At 44.4% G+C, this 15,412-nt stretch overlaps 1 protein-coding gene across 2 annotated transcripts; it reads left to right on the top strand.

The window, feature by feature from the left end:
* Window positions 1-1,866: 1,866 nt before the first annotated feature.
* pex6 (peroxisomal biogenesis factor 6) lies at window positions 1,867-13,957 on the top strand (the record flags this gene model as incomplete). 2 transcript variants are annotated; one of them, XM_079758559.1, is made up of 17 exons in its annotated part: window positions 1,867-2,973; window positions 3,718-3,878; window positions 4,224-4,301; window positions 4,508-4,616; window positions 4,864-4,994; window positions 5,655-5,766; window positions 7,091-7,293; window positions 7,647-7,833; window positions 8,725-8,801; window positions 9,991-10,108; window positions 10,698-10,903; window positions 11,353-11,414; window positions 11,895-12,003; window positions 12,192-12,308; window positions 12,752-12,829; window positions 13,260-13,399; window positions 13,482-13,957. In XM_079758559.1, 17 exons carry the CDS (start codon window positions 1,867-1,869, stop codon window positions 13,616-13,618), a joined length of 3,132 nt encoding a protein of 1,043 aa, XP_079614685.1. In that variant the 3' UTR covers window positions 13,619-13,957. The 2 variants fall into 2 exon arrangements, with proteins under 2 accessions (XP_079614685.1, XP_079614686.1); XM_079758560.1 differs by having other exon boundaries at window positions 1,893-2,973; window positions 5,658-5,766.
* Window positions 13,958-15,412: the final 1,455 nt, after the last annotated feature.

Here is a 15,412-nt window from a genome sequence, read left to right on the forward strand (position 1 = left end):
TTCTCTCCCACTCTTATGCTGTACTGTAAAATGATCTATAAATCATCATTTTCAGACCAGAATGACCTATTTATCCGGTCCCGTCAGAATCCAATGAAGGAATATTGAAGTGAGATTTTAAACGTGAAGATGACAACATTATTAGTTATACACCCTGTCTGGTAGTTATGGTTACAACATTACAGATTGTACACTCTGTGGTGGTCATGGTAACAACATTACAGATTTTACACCCTGTGTGGTGGTCATGGTTACAACATTACAGATTGACATGACCTGTGTGGTTGTCATGTCAATTCATATTAAGGGGTATTTAATCATTCAGCATTACATTTATCCAAAGCCACTGACATAAAATCACTATGTCATTATAGGGTTACAACTCTAACCCCAATCTCTATATAAGGATAAACAACGATAGGGTGTCCCTCAATTGAAAACAATGTAATAAACAAAAAAATATCTTAAACATGAATCAAATTGGCTGCTGTTTTTTGTTGACAGCTGCTTTTAAAAATACAATTCTACAGTGCAACTAGCTTGTTGTTTTTGCTTTTAAATTAAACATCTGGTCCCTAGTAGGCCTACAGTAGTATTAGACCGTTGTTGTAGCGCATTGATTCAGCAATTATTATACAAAAGTATTGCACAGCATTGGAATGTTATTGACCAATCAGAATCAAGTATTCATCTATACTATGGTATAAATCATTGTAAAGTTAGAACCCTACCCCGATCACAGCATCATTATAGGGTTACAACCCAAACCCCCATCAATACATCATCATAGGGTAACACCCCTAACCCCGATCGATACATCATTATAGGGTTACAACCCAAACCCCCATCAATACATCATCATAGGGTAACACCCCTAACCCCGATCGATACATCATTATAGGGTTACAACCCAAACCCCCATCACCACATCATTATAGGGTTACAACCCTTAAATGACCCCGATCACTACATCATCAAAGGGTTGCAACCCTTTCCCTGATCACTACATCATCACAGGGTTACAACCCTTACCCTGATCACTACATCATCATAGGGTAACACCCCTAACCCCGATCAATACATCATTATAGGGTTATAACCCTAAGCCTGTTGGATCGGCTATGAGGGGCAAGCGAGGACTCTGACAGCAACGCATCAGCCTCACAAATCCGAAGTGAGGTGCCACAGTACAACCGACCGCTCGCTAACTCTCCAATACGTACAGCATGGGATGCCCTCTGTTCAATTCTCTGTCCTACAAAGCAACTCCAACTGGTCCGCCAGACAGAGGGAACAAGCAGAGACCGGATGGATCACCCGTTTAGGTACCCTAACCCCTGGGAGTCTGAATAAGCCACCGTGATAGAGCCACAATGGACTTCCAATCTACTTCCATTTGGGACCAAACTTTAGGAACAAGGACTTCTGGCTGCTCTTGCATGGAAGTGGTGAGTGCAGTGTTCCACCGTTCTGGTAAGCTTTGTTTCAAAACACCTAACCCTAAAGGAGTACACATACAATGCATTAAAAAGATGTAGTCACCTTTTGAAATAACAACAGCAGACGTCCGTTGACCAAATGCTTTTCCTTTTATTAGTGAATCCTTTGATGCTGGTGAGTCATATGTTCCTATACCTGCAGCTCGACCCATGGATGTATGATGACCACTTAGCCTTTAAGGAGACGAACACCGAATACAGCTGGAAGGAGATAAGTTGAGGACCTTTGTCGCCCCCTACGGATCATGTGGGGAGGTGTCATAGTGATACCTAGACCAAGGCCTAGGTGGCGACCGAGGTCCACATGTGCAATGGTACTACGGTTCAGTATGTTGTGTCCAAGAACCTCGGCTTCGCGTCATTCAATATGGCAACGTATGGAGTGTTGTCGTGTTTGGACACATTTCCAACACACATGAACCCTTTTGACGTTCTTATCAATAAGTCACAGTTTCAATATGCCTTCCCGGAATACACAGATGTGCATTCCGGTTCTGTGACTGTCCTGTTCACCGTGGGACAGCTGAAGAATCGCAGTAAATCCAGACTTTTACTTTGTGCGCATCCAACAGTGGATGACAGCCCTGGACCAGGAGACCGAAACAAACCGATCATCCTGCGGGTGTCCCGGCTCTTTCTCAGACATCACGACCTAGAGCATAAAACGGCGGGGGCGGTTCGGTTGTTCCCAACCTCTTACTTGAGTAAATTGGTGATCGGAGCAAAGTCTAGACACAGTTTTAAATGGGCCAGCTCGGCTAATTTCTCCACTGGGCTGCAGGTTCTTGTGTCGGATGGACAGACACTATTGGCCCGGGAAGGGGACAAACTGTTGCTGCCATACCATCCTCTTTTCGGAGACAACTGGGCTCAGGTCCAACAGCTCCTCCTGGACCTGGTGGTGTTGTCGTGTAGCCCGGTGAGACAGGGCAGGATCACGGCCAGCTCATGCATCGTGGTGTCGGACCTCTCGGAGCCTCCAGGTTGCCTCTCCCCGGCAAAACCTCGGACCAAACTGTTTGTCTCAGACTTTGCTCATTTCTCCAACAGCCTGTACAGGAGCAGCTCGTTGCTGGCCAACAAGAAGGCTCTGACCTCTGGGTTCTCCGGGTTTCTGCAGGCCTTGGAGGGCAGAGTTGACGTCCGAGTAGCCAATTTATTCCCTCTGCTTAAAGACACACATTTTCGGGGACAGGATTTGGATAGTACTGTTCTTGTGAGCAGGAATTTGCTTATGAAACTTGGGCTGTTTAATCACGAATGGGTGGTGCTGTCTGAGCTGAAACCACAAAACAGTATTGATGTGTCTCTCCCCCGTGGAGGTCGCCTAGCCTCCCTGCTGGCTATGGATCTCACGCCTTTAAGTCTGGAGCTCCACTTGAATGACACGTGTGGTTTAATTTCCACTACTCACTGGTTCAATCTGTCAGGGGGGGAGACGGTCCCCACGGCCAACAGGACCCTGAGGATAAAGGTGAGCCGTTCACTTTTAAAGCTGGTTTAACTTGTTGATGTTTACATAGTGCTTATGTTTGTGCTCCAGGGCCGGCCCTAGCCTTTTGGGGGCCCTAGGTGACATCATCATGTGCCCCATCTCAGGTCCACAACATTAACCTGCCTTGCAAACTTGACCCCTGTCATAACAAATTTGCTCAGTTTGCCTTATTATTATTATTATTATTATTATTATTATTATTATTATTAATGATTAATGATACTCATCTATGTGAAGACACTGTTAATTATTTCTCACAATAATTATCAACAATGACTTGGTGGGAAAGAGTTGTTCAAGAATGAGTTGTGCTATTTTTAGAGCAGGCCTGAGGGCGCCTCATATGGTCCTTGCAGGCACCCTGGTGCCTGCGGGCACTGTGTTGGTGACTCCTGTTCTAGAGACTGTACTGTATGTTTTCTAGAGATTACTTAACTAAATGGATAACTTAATTAATAGAAAGTTATGGTGTTTAACTCTATGGTTATCAATTCTCTGGTATTGAACCCTGCAGTGGTTAATCCTATGCTGTCTTACTCTATGCTGTTTTACCCTATGGTGTCCAACTCTATGGTGATTAATTCTCTGGTGTTGAACCCTGCAGTCATTACCTTTATGGTGTCTTACTCTATGGCGTCTAACTCGATGGTGATTCATTCTGTGGTGTCGAACTCTACAGTAATTAACTCTACGTGATCATTGCATGATGTTTAACTTTAACAGAGATGGAATGACTCCAGTGTGATCCGGGGGTCTCCGAGCTTCTGTCTCTCAGCCTCCCCTCACTTCGCCAGCAAGCTGCACGTTGAACCGGTCCGCTCCCCACAATACGATGCTCACCACTGCTACGATCGCATGCTAGCTCACCACTTCAACACACCTAGGTAGGTCTGCTATGATGGCATGCTAGCTAACTACTTTACCACAGCCAGGCAGGTCTGCTATGAAAGCATGATAGCTAACCACTTCAACACAGCTAGGCAGGTCTGCTATGAAACCATGCTAGCTAACCACTTCACCACAGCTAGGCAGGTCTGCTATGAAACCATGCTAGCTCACCACTTCACCACAGCTAGGCAGGTCTGCTATGAATGCATGCTAGCTCACCACTTAACTACAGCTAGGTAGGTCTGCTATGAAAGCATGCTAGCGCACCACTTCAACCCAGCTATCCTCTGTGATGTAATGTAAATATTTCTCATCATTATGATTTCTGGTCTTGTTTTCAGGCTGGTGTCAGCGGGAGATGTCCTGGCGATCTCAGATGAAAACTATACAGGGGAGGTGGAGAGCATTTCACTTCAGAGGTAAGAAATATAAAAATCCATTTCTGTGGCCAAGTAAAGAAGAATAAATTTGACGTCAAACTGTTTAAGGTAGAGCTTACGGTACAGTTTATAAACCTACAACAGAAAGATGGGTCGCTGTGGATAGCTATTGTTTTTTTTAGGGATTGTTATTATATTGAGTAGGTAATGGCTATAGCTCAGGCCCTGCGTGGTATCTCTTCCAGGGGGGTGGTGCTGTACTTCAAGGTGACTAAGGTGTTTGGTCCTGGAGATGGAGAGGAGGAACAAACAGGACTTTACCTCGCTGACAAGCGCCATACTTCCCTCTACACGGTGAAACCCAAAGTCCTACTGTTTCAAATTAAGAACAATTTTGAACAGTGCAGCCTTAAAGTGATAATAGTTCTACTGTATACAATTTAACTTTTGAAAAGTAGAGCTTTAAATGTTAATTGTTTTACTGTCAAAAAGTCCTGGTCTATTGTTGAGTTTGTAGTATAAACTGACCTGATATTGTTAGGCATCTAGTTCATGTGGCCCATGTAAAGCTCTGACGTTTGGTTCTGGTGTCTTCCTGCAGGGAGGAGCCAACGGCAGCCTGGTACCGTTCTGCAGCGTTTGGAGCTCGTTGTGGTCCAGTGTTTCTCCCGCAGGACTCACCAGCACCGTGGACCACATCACTAGCATCATTTCACCACACCTCCACAACAGGTTATCCAACAATACCACCACCAATAATATCACCAATAGTAACATAAATACCACTTATATTACCACTATTACGAACACCAATCTTACCACCAATAGTCTCACCCAATCCATTCTACCAATACTCCCACAAATATTACCACCATAGTACCAATTATAATCCCAATAGTACCACCAATAGTTCAAATACCACCATCAATACTACCACAAAACAAACTTCAATACTACCCCCAATATCCTCCCTATTACCGAGCAATTATCTTAACATCTTTGTAAAAAAGCACCAATAGCGTAAATAGTAAGAGCACAATTCTAGCACTAAAACCAACACCAATGCTGCCACCAAAACATCCACAAATATTACTACCGTAATACTAATACTACGACCAATATGACCACCAATAGTTCCAATGGTACCATCAATGCTACCACTTATACTAACACTACTACAACCTCTACTAAGGCCAATACAAAAAATGCTACCACCAATTCCAGAAATTGAACCTTGAATACTTCCACCAATAGTACGACAACTACTACTACTACTACTGCTACAACTAGTAAGACCATTAATGATACCACTACTACTACAACTACCCCCAGTACTGATACCACTCCTAATACCCCCTCCTTACTCTAACCACCATAACCACTGTGTCCTAGAAGCAGTGTGGCTCTGGGGCGATGTAACATCCTTCTCCAGGGCGCAAGAGGATGTGGAAAGATGACATCTGCTAGAGCTGCCTGCAGACGACTCCACCTTCAGCTGTTTGAGGTACTGAATATACCTGGTTGCAGCACTAATAACTATACCTGGTTAAGATGCTTATTACTATATCTACACCTGGTTAAGATGCTAAAAACTACACCTGGTTAAGGTTTTTGAACTACCTACCATTTAGGTACTAATAACTACCTGGTTGAGGGTTTCTACTACCTAGTTGAATAAAAACTAACTATACCTGGTTATGGTTCAATTAGCTATAAAGGTATTCTAACCTCACCTGGTTATGATACTACTAACTTAACCTGTTCAATAAGGGTTCCAACGCGTCTTTTCTCGTTTCCGGACATGGAAAATGACTGAATTGATCATATGTCCTGAACATGACATGGAAAAAAGTAACACTAGAGACCATTTCTCATGTAGTTCATGTCTATGTTCAGTCACCTACTAAGAGTTACACAATTGTCTGCCAAGGTAATGGCCAGAAGTGAGAAGATGCCTGTATGAGAAGTAAACATTCTGATGAAAAATCCTTCACTGAATCTCTGCTCCCCTCGCCCCCTTTCATCCACTTCTGTGTTTAGGCTTAGCCCTAAGCAGGTCATTTTAGCCCTCACTCTTACCCTTACTGCCATTCCAGTCTATTTTTCTGGCATAAACTATTTTTTGGGGGGGTGATTAACCGATTAGCAAAACTGGGTATTCCGGAATATTCTTGCCCGATATTCTGCTTCAACGTGAAGGGTAATAATACGACTCCCTGATTGGTTCCCAGCTGTCATTGATTAAAAAACAAAGCATTTGTCATGCTGCTCTTTCAATAGAGATTAGGGGCCTACGGTTCAGACTGTGAGGACGGAAAGGTTCTAGAAAATGTCCTTGAATATACCTGGAAAATGACAAGCTCAAAAGAGTGGGAACACTGTACTAACTATACCTTGTTAAGGTACTACTATAACTATGACTAGTAGGCATGTAATGCATCACTGATGAGTATTGGCACCCGATATGAATGTTTATGGTGTGAGGGCATTTATGTTACGTATTACGTGTTATGTATTACGTGTTATGTATCTGTCAGGACAACTTGCTGAGTCTCTACTATTTATTATTAGTGCCTTTTTCTGGTTTCTACCTTCCAAAATCTCATTTACCTTCCAAAAAGTATCTCGTACATATCACGTATAGGTGTGTTTGTGGGATGACGCTACACATCATGTATTGGTGTGTATGCGGGGTAAGGCTGCACATCATGTATTGGTGTGTATGCGGGGTAAGGCTACACATCATTTATTGATGTGTATGCGGGGTGACGCTACACATCATGTGTTGGTGTGTATGTGGGACGATGCTAACTATCATTGGTCTCCAGGTCCAGTGTGTGAGTGTGTGTGGGGACACGACGGCTGCTTGTGAGGTGAAGATGAAGAGCGTGTTCAAGAAGGCCGAGTCTCTCCAGCCCTGCGCCCTTCTGCTGAGGAACCTGCAGTTCCTCGGCCCGCCAAGAGGGGGTGTTGATGAGGACAGCAGGGTGCAGGCTGCCCTCTACCAGCTGCTAACCAGCTGCTCTCCCAGGTAACTATTACTATATATAATATATCCTCTACCAGCTGCTAACAAGTTGCTGTACCAGGTAATCATATATGATGAATTACGTTGAATAATCGATGAGAGACATATTGGTTTGAGAGACATTTCCTATCATTGGCACAGGCCTCCTTAATATATGTAGGCTATATAAAAAACATACAGAACACAGTTATATCTCACATTGTTGTTATCATGATTTATCTCTTCTATTTGGCGAAGTGTGTGTGTGTGTGTGTGTGTGTGTGTGTGTGTGTGTGTGTGTGTGTGTGTGTGTGTGTTGCACGTTGTTTATCATAATATATTCAGTGAATCAGGACCATATCTTTCCCTTGTGCTAGAGTTGTCGTCATAGCAACAGTAAGCAGACATCGGGAGGTTTCTGCAGACGTCATGGCAGCGTTTGTCCACCAGGTGTCGATAGAGAGCCCTAATGAGGAACAGAGAGGAGCCATGTTGGCCAGCCTCACCCTGGGGCTTCCTCTGGGAAGAGACGTTAGCCTTGAGCACCTGGCAAAGCACACCTCTGTAAGTTTACAACACACTCGTAGAACGCCTCTCAATTACACCTCTACGTTTACAACACACTCGTAGAACGCCTCTCAATTACACCTCTACGTTTACAACACACTCCCTCTAGAACGCCTCTCAAAGTACACCTCTAAGATTACAACACACTCATAGAACGCCTCTCAAAGTACACCTCTAAGATTACAACACACTCATAGAATGCCTCTCAAAGTACACCTCTAAGATTACAACACACACATAGAACACCTCTCAAAGTACACCTCTGTTTAGAACACATTCGTAGAAGCTTCTCAAAGTACACTTCTAACTTTACAACATAGCCATAGAGCGCCTTTAAGTTTACAACACATTCATAGAACGCCTCTCAAAGTACACCTCTAAGTTAACAACACACTCGTAGAACGCCTCTCAAAGTACGCCTCTAACTGTACAACATGGTCATAGAGCGCCTTGGAAGTTTACAACACATTCATAGGACGCCTCTCAAAGTACACCTCTAAGTTAATAACACACTCCGCCAGCACGCCTCCAAGTTTACAACACGCTCCGCCAGAATGCCTCTCTGGGAACATTAGAATCTTCGCATGGACCAATGTTTGCTGGCTCCACAACAATGGTCCCGAGCCCCACACTGACATCAGGTCAGCCCAAACCTGCCCCCAACCCATGAAAAGTATAATGTATAAAAGATAATGCAAAAAATGTCTATCGCTTGTTTGTATATGGAGCACTTAAAGCAGTTCACTATATACAATCATGTAGCACTTATTCATACAGGTAAATGTGTGTGTACGTATATGTTGTCTATAATGTGTTGAATAGTGTGTATAATGTGTGTATATTATGTGTACATAATTTGTATAACGTGTTGCATGTGTGTCTACCCAGGGTTTGGTTCTTGGAGATTTGAGCTCTCTGCTGGCTGAAGCTGGGAGGGCAGCCACCGCAAGACTTCTGCATAGCTGGTAGGGGAACTCTTCATCACGCACGATATATGAACATCATTAGCCTATGTTATATGAACATTAGCCTACGTTTAAAGGACACCGTTAGAAGTTATTATAATTATAATTAATACGTATATCCTGAGATATTACATTATATACTATATACATTGAGACGAGTATTAACAAATAATAAATAAATGGGTTGATTTGGGGTTAATCACGCTTAGTGTAAGGGTTAGGTGGGGTAAGTGAAGCCTAGAGTAAGGGTTAGTCGGGGTGAGTCATGCCTGGACTTGGGGTTAGTCATGCCTAGGCTAAGGGTTAATGTGGGTTAGTCATGCCTAGACTAAGGGTTAGTGTGGGTTAGTCATGCCTAGGCTAAGGGTTAATGTGGGTTAGTCATGCCTAGACTAAGGGTTAGTGTGGGTTAGTCATGCCTAGGCTAAGGGTTAATGTGGGTTAGTCATGCCTAGACTAAGGGTTAGTGTGGGTTAGTCATGCCTAGACTAAGGGTTAGTGTGGGTTAGTCATGCCTAGGCTGAGGGTTAGTGTGGGTTAGTCATGCCTAGGCTAAGGGTTAGTGTGGGTTAGTCATGCCTAGGCTAAGGGTTAGTGTGGGTTAGTCATGCCTAGACTAAGGGTTACTGTGGGTTAGTCATGCCTAGACTAAGGGTTAGTGTGGGTTAGTCATGCCTAGGCTAAGGGTTAGTGTGGGTTAGTCATGCCTAGGCTAACCGTTAGTGTGGGTTAGTCATGCCTAGACTAAGGGTTAGTGTGGGTTAGTCATGCCGAGACTAAGGGTTAGTGTGGGTTAGTCATGCCGAGACTAAGGGTTAGTGTGGGTTAGTCATGCCTAGACTAAGGGTTAGTGTGGGTTAGTCATGCCTAGACTAAGGGTTAGTGTGGGTTAGTCATGCCTAGACTAAGGGTTAGTGTGGGTTAGTCATGCCTAGGCTAAGGGTTAGTGTGGGTTAGTCATGCCTAGGCTGAGGGTTAGTGTGGGTTAGTCATGCCTAGACTAAGGGTTAGTGTGGGTTAGTCATGCCTAGGCTAAGGGTTAGTGTGGGTTAGTCATGCCTAGGCTGAGGGTTAGTGTGGGTTAGTGTGGGTAAGTCATGCCTAGGCTGAGGGTTAGTGTGGGTTAGTCATGCCTAGGCTAAGGGTCAGTAACGGGTGAGTCGGGGCAGTCATGCCGTGTTGTGTGCAGTGCTGGCCAGTGGGAGGTGGACCTCTGCTCCAGTGGGGTGGGCCTGGAGCTCCAGGATGTGACCTCAGCGCTGGAGGGGCTGCAGGGCTCCAGGGCCCGAGCTGTCGGCGCCCCCAAGGTAGCCCACCCATCTGGTCCTACTGAGACCCTTCATGGTGGATGTTTTTATTTGTTCTAATTGCTTATTTATCCTGCTAATGTTTATAAATAATGTATGTTTTCGTTCTAGCTTTATTTGTAGGCAATATTTGTATTCATTATTCATCTTTAGAATCCCTCAATATGATTGGTGCCACATCAGGATCGTCACTGGGGACAGGGTTAGTGTTAGAGAGAAATAAAGAGTTCTTCTCAATAACTGCAATAGTTCAATGCAGTTTTTCTATAATAGTGTGTGTAGTGTATCAACTATGCAAAGGCGTGCGTGGTTATAGCTGCGTGTTGATGGTTAAGGCCTGCTACATGGCACAGGAACTCGGTATCAAACCGACGTGGTAACCCGTGACAACCTATAGGAAGAAGCGACGTAACACTCGTTCCACTGTAACATATCGGTACGATTACTCTGTAACGTCAAGGTTTACCTCAACGTTACATCTCCCTACCCTGGTAACCGCCGTAACCTCAAGGTCCTGTGACGGTTGCCACAGTGGCCATAGTGTCATGTGATATACAGTCATGACCATAGTGTGTGTGTGTGTGTCCAGATCCCCAGTGTGCGGTGGCAGGAGGTGGGCGGCCTGCAGGAGGTGAAGCAGGAGATCCTGAACACGGTGCAGCTGCCCCTGCAGCGGCCAGAGCTGCTCTCCCTCGGCCTGCACCGGGTGGGCCTCCTGCTCTACGGACCCCCCGGCACCGGCAAGACCCTGCTGGCCAAGGCCGTAGCCACCGAGTGCTCCATGACCTTCCTCAGGTGAACAAGCACTGACCCGAGCCCAACCGACCCGAGCCCAACTGACCCGAGCCCAACTGACCCGAGCCCAACTGACCCGAGCCCAGCTGACCCGAGCCCAACTGACCCGAGCCCAACTGACCCGAGCCCAACCGACCCGAGCCCAACTGACCCGAGCCCAACTGACCCGAGCCCAACCGACCTGAGCCCAACTGACCTGAGCCCAACTGACCCGAGCCCAACTGACCCGACTTATTATCTAGCGATATGTGCCAGAGTAAACAATCTAACACATTATCTGTCTGTGTTGCTGTTTCTGTGTGTCTGTCTTCCTGACTCTATGTATGTCTCCCTGTCTGTCTATGTGTCTGACTCTATGACTGTCTGTCTCTGTGTCTCTCTGTGTCTATGTCTCTGTCTTTCTGTGTCTGTGTCTGTCTGTGTCTCTGTGTCTGTGTCTGTTTGTGTAGTGTTAAAGGCCCTGAACTCATCAACATGTTTGTTGGGCAGAGTGAGGAGAACATCAGAGAAGGTGTGCTATTTACTTGCTTACACTTTTAAATATTCTCAGAACATAATTTCATTACAAAGATATTATTATTAATAATTGTAATGTTTGGGCTTATGGTTTATTAAGGTAAGGGGACGTGGGGTTAGGTATTAAGGTAAGGGGTCTTGGGGTTAGTTATTAAGGTAAGAAGTCTTGCTGTTAGGTATAAGGGTTAGGGTATTTGGGATTAGGCATTAAGGTTAGGGGATATGGGGTTAGGTATTAAGGTAAGGGGTTAAGTATTACGGTTAGGGGACTTTGGGTTAGGTATTAAGGTAAGGGGTTAAGTATTACGGTTAGGGGACTTTGGGTTAAGTATTAAGGTGAGGGGTAAGGAGTTAAGTATTACGGTTAGGGGACTTGGGTTTAGGTATTAATGTTTGTGCTAGGGGATGTGGGGTAAGGTGTTAAGGTGAGGGGTAAGGGGACTTGGGTTAAGTCTTCCACATGTTTGTGTTCCAGTGTTCTCCAGAGCTCGGACGGCTGCTCCCTGCGTGGTGTTCTTTGATGAACTGGACTCTCTGGCCCCCAGCAGGGGTCGCAGTGGAGACTCTGGAGGGGTCATGGACAGGTACGCTCTCTCCATAGATCCCTCTATCTCTGGATGTATACTGTATGTAAACATCGACCTACCTGTCCCTCTTTATGTCTAGCTTTCTCTATATCTATCTCGCTTTGCCATATCTATTGTTGTCTATGCCAAATACCTGTTACAGGTGTGTGTGTGTGTGTGTGCGTGTGTGTGTGTGTGTGTTACAGGGTGGTCTCCCAGTTGCTGGCCGAGCTGGATGCTCTTCATTCGAGCAGGGGGGTCTTTGTGATCGGGGCCACAAATCGTCCGGACCTGTTGGACCAGGCTCTGCTTCGTCCTGGCAGGTGAACCCTGACCCCTAACCGCTATAACCTTCACCCCAGAGTTGTACCCCTAACCCCAGAGTTATACCCCTTACCCTTATCTTAACCCCAAAGTGGTACCCCTAACCCCAGAGTTGTACCCCTAACCCCAGAGTTGTACCCCTAACACCAGACTTGAACCCCTAACCCCTATAACCTTAATCCCAGAGTTGTACCCCTAACCCCAGAGTTATACCCCTTACCCTTATCTTAACCTCAAAGTGGTACCCCTAACCCCAGAGTTGAACCCCTAACCCCAGAGTTATACCCTTTACCCTTATCTTAACCCCAAAGTGGTACCCCTTACCCCAGAGTTGTACACCTAACTTCAGAGTTGTACCCCTAACTCGAACCCCAGAGTTGTACTCCTTACCCTAAGAAAAACGAAAACTCATATTTTAAAGCAGAATATGTTTATTCTCCAGGTTTGACAAGCTGGTCTATGTTGGAATCAACTCAGACAGAGAGTCTAAACTCCAGGTCCTCAAGGCGATCACTGCAAAGTAAGTCTCAAAAGATCTGAAACCAACCAACTACAGAAAAGCGCTTTCTGTGGAATGTTCTATTGGATATGACCCTGACTACCTTTAGGGTCAGGGTTAAACTACTTTTAGTAGTTAGGGTTAGTAGTCAGGGTCCCTACAGTTTAACCCTACAGCCAAAGCTTGTACTTCCTCTCAGCTAATTAGATCACGAAAACTGCCCTGAATCAGATGGGTCAAAAGTCTATCAGTGTACAGCCTATTACTGTATTTGAATTAATGAACCCTCAGCTTTTAGGACATTGTAAATCCACCATACAAAACTTAATGTGGACCCTGAAGTCATACAGGTCCGTCTCACTCCACTCTTCCAAGATAGCACAGAAAAGTGTCATGTGTGGATGACTTAATCCAGACTTGGTTACCTATGTGACTGATTATTGCCTGTCAGGTTCCACTTGGACCCTGATGTTAGTTTGGAGGTGGTGGTGGATGGATGTCCAAGCCAGCTGAGCGGGGCAGACCTCTACGCGCTCTGCTCTGAAGCCATGACTGCAGCCGTCAGAAGGAAGATCTTGCTCATCTCCGACGGTACGCCTGGAACCTCAACGCCTTAGGGATCTGACAAATCGCTTATTTTGAAAGTTGAGAGTAAAATAATTCTCTTTCCCAGGGCTGGACACGGAAGACTCCCCACTTGTGCTGTCTTCAGAGGACTTCACCATGGCTTTGAAGGACCTCCAGCCATCTGTTTCCGAGCAGGAGCTTCTCAAGTACCAAAACATTCAGCAGCAACTCACTGCCAAATGAAGCCTCCTAATAACGTCCCACAGCATTCAGGTGAACGGTGAAGAGCTGTCGACCTACTAGTCAGCGGATACCAGTCTAGCCTGACTTACTCCTTCATATCATGCAGTATACTCCATCATATCATGTAGTATATTCCATCATATAATGTAGTATACCCCATCATATCGCACACTATACTCCATCATATAATGCAGCATACTCCATCATATAATGCAGTATACTCCATTAAATATAGTCCTGCTATCCTTCAGGGATTATTTTCTTAATTCACACTGTTTAAAAATGTCTATAGAAATGCAAATCTAATTTATGCAAAATATGAATGTGTTTGAATCTTGTAAACCTAATGTAAGTAATTATTAAATAATATTATTAATAAAATCTCTGTATGTGCAACACCACACTATGGGGATAAACTCATGAACCACAATCAAAGTTTTAATGTTTAAAGTTTCAGACACAGCAAATTAATCACTAGACATCCAGTTTACTTCACATTGGAAATGATTAAAGGGTAAGCCTATTCCTAACCCTATTAAAGGGTCTGGTACCATATATCATCCCTAACCCTATCGATGCTACACTGCAAGAAAGGGTCCTTTCATTGCTGGGAGACATCCTGTGACTTGATCACATTGGTGCGGAGCTCATCTGACCACACAGGTTTTGCTATAGAAGACAGAGGAAATAAGGACAGTACTCGTATCAATACATCAGGTTACACAGCCAGACACACACCATGTTTCTCTACACTAAATATTCTGTACAGCATCAGTGGACCATGTTTAAATCTTCAAATATCAGTTTCCTAAAGTTAAAGGCCCTCTGTATTAAGGTTGCTTGATGTGCTATCAGGAGACCCTTGCAGTCCTTTGAGATGCCATGGAAGCAGATCAGCTATAGTGCGACTGCTCAATGAGAGCATGTCACCGTGTTACGACAGAAGAGTTATGTGTTCTGTCTCTTGAAAGATTGCTCTTATTATAGGTAAATATCTCATATTTTTTATGTCATATTTTTCAACCAAGTGCCTCATTTAGAATAAGATTTAGTATGCTGTTCAACATAGTACCAAGGATGTTTTCATCAAAATGTCCACTCTTCTCAGCAACATCTTAGCTTGTGTCAGATTTGATCAATCAAACGGTTTTCATAGATTAGAACTGTTTTAGAAGTGGGGTTTCCATTGGCGGCCTTTTATCAGCATTGACACAGTGTGTCGGCATTCTGCTTGGGGTAGGTGGTACAAAACAAACATCTTAGGTCAACTAAAGATGGTATATGCTGGGATGATGCACAGGCCACACTAACTAGAGTCCAGTGAGAACAAGAGCAGAGTTTTCGTCCAGTGAGTTGGGATCCTGGCTCTTGGCTGCCAGGGGTCCAGGAAGAACATCTGGAGTCCCCCAGGAGGATACCTCTCCTGAAGCCTCAGGTGAAATGGGCCATGCGGCTGCAGGTTCTGGAACAAAAGGACATTTAGTGCCAAGGATTGATGTTATTGCACCGCTAGGTTGTATACAAGAAGCACACTTAGTGTACCTGAGTTACGTTCCATTACTGGAACTTTGAACCTCACCAACACCAATTAATTACCAGCCGTGAACATCAACACTACTCACTAGCTAGTTACAATTTGTGTGTGTGTTTGTGTATATATATATATATATATATATATATGTGTATGTGTATATATATATCATATGTACTGTGTATATATACAGTATATATATATATATATATATATATATATATATATATATATATATATATATATATATATATATATATATG

This window comes from Pollachius pollachius (genome assembly GCF_949987615.1).
Source record: "Pollachius pollachius genome assembly, chromosome: 2".
Taxonomy (NCBI): domain Eukaryota; kingdom Metazoa; phylum Chordata; class Actinopteri; order Gadiformes; family Gadidae; genus Pollachius; species Pollachius pollachius.